Below are 11,799 nucleotides of genomic sequence, written 5' to 3' on the forward strand. Positions count from 1 at the left end.
ATGGTATGCTCTGAAGCAAAAGGGAATTTTATAAAATCCTTTGTGTAGTCTAAGATGATGAGGACAGGGGCCTCCATAATGGTGGCCTTAATTATTTCAAAGGAATACTTTGACTCCTCATCCCATCTAATATCACTACCCTTATTTAACATGCAGGTGATATTTTTTACTATTTATGTGAAATTGGAAATAAATCTTCTCAAGAAATTGATTTTTCCCAAGAACCCCTGAACTTCTTTCTTTGTATGAGACAGGGAAATATTTTGGATCGGATAGAAATATTTCTTTGTGTGAGATAGGGAAATATTTTGGGGTTAAGAGACGAACCAAACCTACAACGTTTTCAAAAAATCGCTTCTATATGTTTGAGATGTTGCTTATCGCTTCAAGATAATGTGGTCATGTCATCTAAATAAATAACTATGAACCAATCCTTCTCATCGGTGCAGGCAATGTCCATTTCTCTTTGGAAGGTTTCTCCAGTGTTCATCAACCTAAACGACATTTTCTGATACATGAAATTACCCCAAGGGGTTGCAAAGGCAGTATTATACATATCATCTTTGTGGACAGCTATCTAGTTATAACCAAAAAAACCCAACCATCATAGAAAACCCAACCATCATAGAAATGTTGGAGTATTGCATCCATTTTAGGGAGATGATAATTTTCTTTAACTAAGGCTTGGTTGAGATTCCTAAAATCTATATAGAGTCGAATCTTACCATTTTTCTTTTTTGCGGGGACCAAATTTTCCACCCAAGTAGATTAGCATAATGGGACGATTATCTTTGTGTCTAGAATATTTTTGATTTCCTTTTCGATAGGAGGGAGTAATAGAGGATTAATGTGGTGAAGCTTCTACCTAAAAGGCTTAACCTCTTCCTTTAGAGGATTTTGATATTTTGATTTTTTATTATTCTCTCATTATAGGATTTAAGGTTATCATAAGACCAAGCCAAGAGATTGACATATTTTGAAAGAAGTTGAATGTATTAATCTTTAACATGGGGCAAGATTAGCTTGGATATATTAACCAATTTGAAATGTTTACAACTTCTATCTCCACATTTGAAGGCTTAGGAGCTGAGTTGGAAACAACATCATTTTGGTTGAAGATCTTTTCCAAAGAGATCAACCCTCTCCGAATGTAATTATTTTTTTTTCAATTGAGTGCCATTGTGGTTATCAATTTTAGTTTTTAAAAGAGAAATAGTGGCATGTCCTTGTTCAATGTCTTCATCTTCACATATACAATAATCTAAAAACTTAGCAACCAATTGAATAAATCTCTTAGCAACCAATTGAATAAATCTCTTAATTTCTTGGTCGCCTACGAATACTTGCCAATGTTTCACATTGGAAACATCGGCAAGTATGAAGGTCATGTACAGGCACAAATGAAGATGTTTGATTTGGCATTTGTTTGTCACTTTCTTAATTGCTAATTCAAAGTTGCCATGTTGGCTTCAAAAGAGTGCCAATACGAGGGTTTATTTTAGAATAACCCATTAGTTTATTTTTCGATTGCAATTAAGTTAAACCGCTAAAAAAGTCAAAAAAACATATAATTTAGTTTTTAATTTTTAAAAACTTGAATTTAAGTGATTTAATCTGTAACATTTGAATATTGAATCTAAGTGTTTGAAAGAAAATAAGAAGAAAATTTGAATTCTGCTTTCAAACATATATTTTAAAACACAAAAAAATCATTACAAGAAAATTGGTCTGAAATAAACTTTTAAATTTAACAAAACAAATTTTTAAAATGTTAAAATTTATTTGTAAAATAATAATATATTTTAAACAGAAAAATCCTCTCATACTATATTGCTGAATTCCAGAAATACTTAATATATATATATATAGAATGCCTTAGACATTTAATTTGTAACATTTGAATATTAAATCTAATTGTTTGAAAGAAAATTGGAAGAAAATTTGAATTATGCTTTCAAAAATATATTTTAAAACACAAAAAATTCATTACAAGAAAATTAGTTTGAAATAAATTTTAAATTTTAAAAAATAAATTTTTAAAATGTTAAAATTTATTTGTAAAATAATAATATATTTTAAACAGAAAAATACCCTCATAGTATATTGCTGAATTCCAGAAAAACTTAATTAATATATATATAGAATGCTTAGACATATGATACTCTAAAGCTATATATATATATAAATAATGCCTTACACCTATGATACTCTAAAGCCAAAATAGCTTTAGACCTATATAATGCTTTAAAGCCAAGATACCTTCACGTCACCGACATATATTCGCGTCGATCGAAGGATTTTAAAAATAACAAAGATATATAAATGGTACATAATTTACGAGTGAATATTTCTAAAAGATTTTAACCAAAAAAACGCTTCAAAATCTGAACAAATAATTAAAAAACTAAAAAAGAATATTTTATTAACTAGTGACAGAAAGTACACTACATGGAACCAGAGTATTGCCTAATTATCTTTCCAAGCTTTTACAACCGCAAAACTTCTGCAAGCTTTTATAACCGCAAAACTTCTACACTACGAAAACCTCATTGTAAACCCTCACCCTCGTTGTAAAGGACCTAATTATCATTCTAAGCGTGTGGACTTCTAAAAGCCATACACTACGAAACCCTCGCCCTCACTTCTCACTTGCAGAAATATCAATACTTTTGGCATCGCTACCGGAAGCGGCATCTGGCTTAATCTTGGGGGCTTTGACGGTCAGGACACCGTTCTCCAATTTGGCAGATATGCCGTCAGCATTTACATTTTCCGGCAGCCGGAATTGTCTCCTGAATATCCCGCTTGACCGCTCCACCCGGTGCCACTGGTCCGTCTCTTGGACATCTTCCTTGTGTCTTTCCCCACTAATTCGCAAACTGCCGTTATCTACCAGTTCGATCTTTACTTCTTCTTTCTTCAACCCTGCAAAAGATTAAACAGAGCATGACGTTATTCAATTGATGGACAGCAAATCGCAAAGCAGGGCAAATAAAAGAAAAGAAAAGCGCAACTTACCGGGCACATTCAACAGAGCCTGCCGTTATTCAATCGATGGACTGGACTGCAAATCGAAAAGCACGGCAAATTAAAGAAAAAGAAAGCACGACTTACCGGGCACATCTGCGGTGAAGAAATGAGCTTCGGGGGTTTCCTTCCAGTCAAGCCTCGTGTTGGCGATGGCCTGCGCATCTCGGGAGAAAGAAAAGGCCGGAGAGTCCAGCGCACTGCCGAAATCAAAGGCGTCCCAAATTCGAGAAATGGGAACGAACGGATCAAATAGGCTGCTGCTGCGGTCCCATGGATCCCACAGGCTACCGGCTGTTGATCGACCGAAGAAAGGAGTCAGTGCCATTCTGCCAAAATTTCTGGTATCGTTACAGAGAAAGAGAAATCGAGCCGATCTTTAGATTCAAACAAGTGAAGAGACTAAACGCTTGCGTTGATTCAAAGCAGATGAAGTTCGCTGTGACAACATCTTGAATCCAAAACGTTGACAATATAACAAATTTATAGGCGCGAAAGGACGGTGGAATTGTGAACGATGATGGTTCGAGAGACTCTAGAAAAGATGGAAGTTTCCAGAACGGTCTTTTCTAGGATGATTTTCTTGAAATCTCCTGGACAATTAAATGGAATTTGAAATCTTGTGTTAATTAACACTTGATTATTAATTAACCACTGGCACGACTACCACCATCGCTATTACCATCATTCGATTATAACTTATATATGTTTGTGGGTCTCTATATCTTCCAAATATAACTTGTCTATCATCGGGGTCTCTATATCTTCACAAAGCTTCAACCATTTATTCGAGAGAGTTGTTCTCCAATTTGTTTGTCCTTAGGGAGTGTGGCAATTATACGAAAAGGCTATAGTGAATGTTCCCTAAGGTAGTGAGGTGAGAATTGTTCTCCAATTTGTTTGTCCTAAGGCAGTGAGGCGATTATATGAAAAGGCTACACTGAAGGTTTCCCTTAAGGTAGTGAGGTATTTGTAGGGATGAGCTATGATTTGATTAAGGGGAAAGGTGTTATGAGGTAATTGTAAGTATGATTTATGACTTGGTTTTTGTATTATTTGGTTGGAGAATTATTTTTAGTTCTTTACCAAGATCATTATTAATGATCTGAAATTGTTTACTTAGAAGACATATTAGCTATAATTTTTTTTCCAAATTATTATTAACAAAAAAGTTTTAAGTGTATTTTTATTAGAATATGCTTACCTTTCCATTGAAATATATTCATCGTAGTGGCCTTATTAAGGTTAATTTATCACTTGCAACTTATTTATGTGTTGCATTTTAATTTGTTTTCTTTTTAGAGATACTTTAGTGAGAGTATGGTTGGATTTTCTATTTATGTTTTCTATTTTAGATACGTCTAATGCATAATATTTTCTTATCCTTGTTTGAGTTCAAAAGAATTTGAAACTTTTTAGCATTTTTGTTTATCTTTTTATTAGGGGAAATATGGAATTAGGAAAAGGGAACTTACCAGTCATTCATAAATTAGGGATTAGGGATATGGTATATATAGAGTTATGAATTTTAATGGTGAGACTCATAAAGTTTTATTGAAGGAAGGTGTTAGCCTCCTGTTGCAACAGGTGTTCATCTTTCATGATTGACAGTTTTATATGCCAAATATGTCATACTTTGCATACTGCAATGCTCCATATTTCCTAAAGAGGCCAAAGAAGAGGCCATGAAAGTGTGCCAGTCTAAATGCCACTGCTGTATTCTAATTTTGATGACTTCACCATTTTTGAAGAATGTTCTGGTAAGAGAAGTCCAAACAGCTTAATCTTGGCTTCCCTAGGTTTCAATTTCTTGCTTCAGAAATAGAGAATGAATATCTGTCCAAACAGCTTAATCTTGGCAGATTTGTAGATAGGTAGAGAATCAAAGGAGCCCAACTGCTTAATCTGGGCCCTTGGCAGAAATAAGTGTAGATTTAGATAGGAGGGCAGTCAAAAGAAAAATTGTAAATCAGGGTCTGCAAGTCTAAGTGCACCCAAACCAAAAAGAAGAAAAAATGTTAGGTAAGTAGGCTGGGTAGGTAGTTTTGAGGTTGCAGAATGTTGATTTGTGATCAATTTTGTGTTTCAAAGTGATATTGTACTTCAGGTCACAGGTACAAGGCAGTTTTCATTTGGAGGAGCTCAGGCGAGGCATGTCTAACTCCTCCTTCTTCTAAATTCCCCAAATCACTCACTAACTTCCCTGAAGAAGTCAAGATCTGCTTGAGCCTCTTAGTTTCATCATGTTTCATAAAACATCCGCCTAAGTAGAGATCTGCTTTACTTAGGAGTGTTGATATCTCTTCTACAAGTTTTACCCCCCCAAAATAGCCTAAGATTCACATACTTAGCGCTTTCTTGCCATTTACATATTAACCATTAACTCTATTATGCAACTCCCTAAATCATTTCCCTATCCCCTACTATGCAAAAAAATAGAAAATCCCAAAAATATTAAATAATCCGCCCCTTGGCACTATAGCCATATTCTTCTAAGTCCGGGAGGCAGTAGTCCATCTGGGGTTCCTACTAACCCATCCGTGTGTCCTAACTGGAGTTAGTCTGACACCTAGTCATGCTAACAACCATTTCCTTTTAATCCTGACCCTATAAAACCCACTTTCCGCCCTTATCCTAAAGCTATGTTCATCAAACCTTTAACCCCCGCCGACGCATAACTTGTTCACCCACAAAACCAAAGTTTAAACCCCCCGCCGTGCTGTATTAAGATTCGAATATTTGCGCGGGGCCCAGCTTTAACCTTCTGCCGCCTCATCTGTTCCGCCAGCCGTCCGATCGCCTGCGCCACAGATCAACGGTGGGCGGGTCCTTTCCCCTCCGAACATGTCGAGGGTTAGCGCCCGGGAGATCGGTGGTTTTCCCGCCGTACTCCCGCCACGCGTCGCCCTCCCAGCTGTGGCGGAGCCCCCTCTGCCGAAACCACCTACGCGAAAAGGCGGTGCACCCGAAACCGGATACCGCTCTCTCCCCCCTCCTGCGTCAGCGTGACGTCACCTTGCCACATCACCATCCCACGCCGGCCTCCTCCCACCGTACCGTCACGTCACCTCCTCCGCCGTACCGCCACGTCACCCGGCCGTACTGCTGACGTCATCCTGCCACGTCACCACCGTACTGGGACCCATCGCTGACATCATGCTGACATCATCGTCAAAAAGTGTGAAAGGCGCAAATCGCAGCCTAGGAAGCCCGGAATCAGAATCTGAGGCAGTTTAATTGCGCATGGCTACGGAAAATAGGCCAAAATGGAAAGCCCCTCACCGCGCGGCCCCCAGCAAGCCCGAAAGGCGCAGAATGACCATAATTTTTTCGTGAAGCATTCAGAAAGGGGCAAACACAGTTTTAAAGCAACAAAAGGCCGAACAACTGCCATAAAAGATCGATGGGACAGTCTAAACCACTCAGAAGACATTAAGGAGGCCAGGTTCAGCGCCAAAGAGTATTAGAGGAGAGATGAAGCGTCAAAGAGTATTAGTTCAGCAACATCAAAGCAGGTGAAAATTAAAGACTTCCATCAAAGTCAGCAAAGCAGTTAAGGCCATTTAAAAGTCTATCTGGTCGGGATTAGTGCACATTAATGCCAGCAAACAGCAGCAAAACCAAGTTAGAGGTGGAGATAAAAGACAAATCACAGTTATTTCAGAAGGACTGCACCGAGCCACCTAGGACAGACATTAACTCAGTTTGATACAGCTGCCCTCAGCGCAGCTCAAAGATATTTTCATGCATTTATTTATGGATAAGATTAGGTTAAATTAATCATTTTCTTTCAGAGCTGTTTAGGTCGACTGTAATAGATTAATTTTTGGATAATTTTCTCTATTTATACCGACCCTCTGTATTGTTTAAAGGGTTGGTTGGTTGATAATTTTCATTAGAGACTCGCACTATATCTGAGATGTTTTACTTAATCAAAGATTGCTAAAAAGCTTTGGAGGAAAGGCTGTCTGCTCTGTGTCTAATGGTTTGAAGAATTGAATGTGGAATTCTTGTGTTGCAGTATGAAACAATGAGTGTTCCTTACCTCTGTTATTTCAATTTCACATATGCTCAAGTCACTGAACAAAGGATTGGTTTAGAATTTGCTTAGCTGCACTCTATGCTCAGTTTCTGTGGCTTCTTAATGTTTTCCTCTTGATTTAGGGATAAATATGAATTCTGTTATGGCTCATGTTTGATCTATTTCACATATGAATGACTGTTATCTAGGAATTCTTAGCTGCTCCTAGATAGGGCTCATTTATCTTCCTTCTGCTAACCTGAATGAGAGATTCTTAATTGCCTCTCATTCCTTAGCCTTTAATCCATCTCTATTACCTTGAAAGATTGTTTCATATGCAGCTGTCTTGCTCCATAATTCCCTCTTGTGACCAAGAAACGCACCAGTAGTCCTACTCCTTGACTCCACGCCCAATGGTTCTAAAACTTTCATGCTATCTCTGCCTCTTTACTTGAAAGCATCATCCTTCCCACCAAAATCAAAACAAAACCCCTTGAATTCAATAACTAGCCTAAAACCATATCAACAAAGCTAAATCAGAAAGAGAGAGCCCTCTTTGATTGCAGGTGGGCTAGAACCTGCAGTCCAAAGATTGGTCTGTGGTTACCTCGGCTGTATCCTTTTGAGCTGACCAGAAGGACAACCTGAGTGATAACATAATGGCGAATCCGCTGGGGAACATCCTCAGTTAATTTCACAAATCAAGTTGGAAAACTCCATAGAAACAAAAATCAGTGCTGTCTATTCCTTAAAACTACAGATGAAGTCTGAATGTCAGCCAGGAAGCCTTTGAAACTGTTCTTGCTTTGCATTTACAGGAGTAAATAAATGCTGCTTCAGTCAATCTTCATGTTAGTTTTAAACTGCAGATAGCTGTTCCAAAAATTTGATCAGTTCCTCGCTAATTCCAAAAACATTCACAGAAAATACCAAAACAAATTCAGAATCTGGCTCCCAAAAAGAATTCTCGTTATACTAGGACAAATCCAAACCCAAATCCCCCAGCTGCTTTTGAAAATCCGAACTTAATCCCAAAGATCCTTAGGAAGCAAGAACAAAGAGAAGATTTTGCTGATAATAGTCCTGAAGCAGTTCACCCAAGCAGTGTTCCAACCCCTGTCAAAGTTTTATTTCGTTCAACCCCTGCTTCCCCTTGTTCATCATCTACTTCCCAAAGCACTCCTTCCACACCTCCATTCACTGCACATACTCCCATTACCACTACTGTTGTTACAGCTGTTCCAGTTGTCCCTGTTGTTCCTGTTGTTCCACTTATCCCTGTGAATATGGCTAATAGATATGCACCCCTGCAATTACCTGCAAATCCTGGGGCTATGCCTCAGGATTATCAAACTAAAATCACATATTTTGATGGAACTGGTACTTGCACAACCCTTCAGCATACAAAGAAGATGCAAGACTATTTTGAGAACTACGAAATAGATGATGATAGTGTGAGAATGAAAATCTTTGTTCAAAGTTTAACAGGTGATGTAAGAACTTGGTTCAGATCACTTGCTGCAAATTCTATAACCACTCCCGATGAGCTTTATCAATCCTTTACCAACAGATGGGAGAAAAAGAAAGACCCCTTGCACATACTAGCTGAATACGATACAATAAAAAGAGGCCCTCAAGAGTCTGTCCTAGATTACTGTGCAAGATTCAACAATGTCTATAATGCAATACCACAGAACCTAAGACCTCCACCTGACCTTGCCTTGTATAAATTCCCTGATGGATTCGACCCAGATATGGCTTACCAATTAAAAGAAAGAGCTCCTCAAACCCTTGCAGACATGCAAAATATTGCTCTTAGCGTAGAGGCTAACTTAATTGCCAAAAGAAACAGAGCTAGAATGGAGAGAAGAACCACCTTCAAAGAAGAACCCTCAGCCTTAGATCAGAAACTTGATGCTATTATCAGTGGCATGCAAAGGCTGGGAGACAGAGTAGAAAGTGTTGAGAGGAAGTCTTCATGGGAAGCACAACAGCCCAATACCATAAGGAACCCAAATTTCAGGAAAACTCAAAACGCAAATGTTGGCAGGTCTAGCCCAGACCATGACGTAAGGCCCCCTTTTCATGAAAATTATGCGGAAACCTCTACATCTAGTGAACCCCCAGAGGACACTCACATAAACTTGGTGGATTCAAGGGCTGAGCAACAAATTTTCCTAACTCAACAAGACCAAGATGAGCATGACTTTAATCAATTTCAAACTAAATCTGGTGAATCTTTTGATTTTAAACAAAGTTATGATACTGCTGTGTATGAGGTCCATAAACAATGTAAGCTGAGAACCAGGACCATTGATATTTCTGAACCTAGCAAACCAAAGGATGGCAAACAGCCCAACAAGACTAAAGGCAAGGCCGTCATAACAGAACCAGCTGATATACCTGTCCCAAACCTGCATCAAGTGACTGTAGAGGACATAACGGAAATGCAGCCTTCTATCGATCAGCCTCTGCCACCTTCTTCCTCGAAAGAGAATTTGAACAGCATTCCAAAAAGCCCTCCTAAAACAGAAAAACCGCAAGCAATTACTTCCCTTAACACTGATAAACAAGACCAAATTGCTGATACTCCAATGGAAAAAGGGAAACCTGCCTCTCACAATACTAAAACCCAATCTGAAAAATCATTTGACTTAGAGGCAGAAATAGGTAAATTGAAGATATCCATCCCCTTGTCTGAACTTGCTAAACATGACGTGTATAGGCAACAAATTCAAAGATCACTTCAAATGCCAGAAGTCAAGGATGATGTGAATGTTCTTGATGATAAACCTGAACTGCTGTTCGGTCCAGAAGTTAATGGAAAATCAACATATGGATCTGTCTTACCCTTTTATGTCAGTTTACATATACATGACAAAGTCCTGCACAATGCTATGTTTGACTGAGGTGCCTCACACAACCTTATGCCCAAAGTTGTAATGGAAAAACTGAACCTTGATGTTACAAGACCCTACAAAGATCTATTCTCCTTTGACTCAAGTCAAGTCAAGTGTTTAGGCCTCATCAAAGACCTGTGTGTCTCCTTAGTGCAATTTCCTAACAAGACAATCCTCATGGATGTGGTGGTTGTTGACATTCCACCAAAGTACGACATGTTATTGTCAAGATCTTGGGGAGCAAAACTCCAAGGGTCCCTCCAATTAGACCTCTCTTATGCCACTATATCTGTCTTTGGGCAACCAAAGAGACTATATAGAGAAACATGAAGTATGTGGTAACTAGTGAGAGCAAGCCTGAAAATTTTCCCATTTACTCAATCCATTCTGATATGGATTCTTTTATTTTATTTAATGATGAAACAAGTCCTCCCATTGATGATGAGCCGTTGGCTTTAGAACTGAACACACACATCAATGAAGAATCGGTGGCCCATACTGATGAAACTGTCAAAACAACAGATGCAACTAGCATACAAGAAGAACCTCCCCAAACAGTAAGTTCAAATCTGTCCACTGCAAGAATGGCTGAAACTCTTGATATTAACCACAAGCAAGAAATCACATGGTATTTAGAGTTTGATGGCTCTGTTAACAAGCTAGGAGTAGGGGTAGGTGTCTGGATTCACAATACACATAACAATCATGCAGAAGGCCATGCCTACAGACTAAATTTCAAATGCACCAATAACATGGCAGAGTATGAGGCTCTCCTCCTAGGCCTTAAGCTGCTCAAAGCTCTGGGAGCTGCAAAAGTATCCATTTTAGGTGACTCCGATTTAATCATACAACAGATGAAAAGTAATTTTGTTACCAGTGACAATAGAATGAGGGCCTATAGGACTGCTGCCACTAGTATACTCAATACATTCACTGAATCCAAGCTTGCTAAGATTTCAAGAAATCATAACATTCATGCACACAGCCTAGCCACTTTTGCTAGCACATGCAAGCTTCCCTTTGAGCCAAATCACCACTTTACTGCTGAGATAAAACATAGGCCCGCTGTCCCTAATAACGTTAAAGACTGGCAAGTATTTGAAGATGATGCCCAGATTAACAATTTCCTCACTCTTGAGCATGAGTTTTCAAATATTAACATTGACATGGATGCTATGACAGATGAACAACAGCAAACAAATGAAAATCAGCAGGCTGTAACAGCTGTAACAGCCAAACAAATCCTGAACCCAACTGTTTTTGACAAAACAAACATAGAACAGCTGAAACAGATGCATTTGCAGGAAACAGCCAAAACAGAGGCTGAGATCATTGACTTAAAGGATAATTTTTTTCCTGCTAGGCTAACTCCATTAGAAGATATGTTTGATGCAAATGATGTTCCCAAAAAACCAAAAATGCAGCCCTTGAACACTGATATAGAAGAACACAACATTGGGACAGCAGAGAATCCCAAAATGATCAAATTGTCCAAAAATCTGCCCCCCGATCAAAAGCCCAAATATGTTGATTTGTTTAAAGAATTCCAAGATGTATTTGCTTGGAGTTATGAGGACTTGAAGTCCTATGACACCTCAGTGATCCAACACACCATTCCCTTAAAACCAAACCAGAAACCCTTCAAACAGAAACTGAGGAGAATCAACCCTGTGCTTCTCCCTTTGATTGAAAAGGAAGTGAAAAGAATGTTTGAAGCAGGCATAATAGCTCCCATCAGATTTTCTGAATGGATATCCAATCTTGTTCCTACAAGAAAAAAGACAGGTGAGATTAGGCTATGTGTAGACCTAAGAAATTTAAACCAAGTCTCCCTAAAAGACCCCTACCCAT

At 38.5% G+C, this 11,799-nt stretch overlaps 1 protein-coding gene across 1 annotated transcript; it reads right to left on the bottom strand.

Annotated features, from left to right (window-relative positions):
* Nucleotides 1–2,396: 2,396 nt before the first annotated feature.
* Nucleotides 2,397–3,497, bottom strand: LOC149176829 (17.4 kDa class I heat shock protein-like). Its single transcript, XM_089423208.1, has 2 exons — nucleotides 3,115–3,497; nucleotides 2,397–2,925 (listed from the first exon to the last, which is right to left on the bottom strand). The coding sequence occupies exons 1-2, from the start codon at nucleotides 3,353–3,355 to the stop codon at nucleotides 2,639–2,641; spliced, it is 528 nt and encodes a 175-aa protein (XP_089279334.1). The 5' UTR covers nucleotides 3,356–3,497; the 3' UTR covers nucleotides 2,397–2,638.
* Between the last annotated feature and the right edge of the window lie 8,302 nt (nucleotides 3,498–11,799).

The sequence above is a fragment of the Pinus tabuliformis genome, chromosome 4_1 (genome assembly GCF_031772625.1).
Source record: "Pinus tabuliformis cultivar Carrire ecotype Pingquan chromosome 4_1, CPIR1, whole genome shotgun sequence".
NCBI lineage: Eukaryota > Viridiplantae > Streptophyta > Pinopsida > Pinales > Pinaceae > Pinus > Pinus tabuliformis.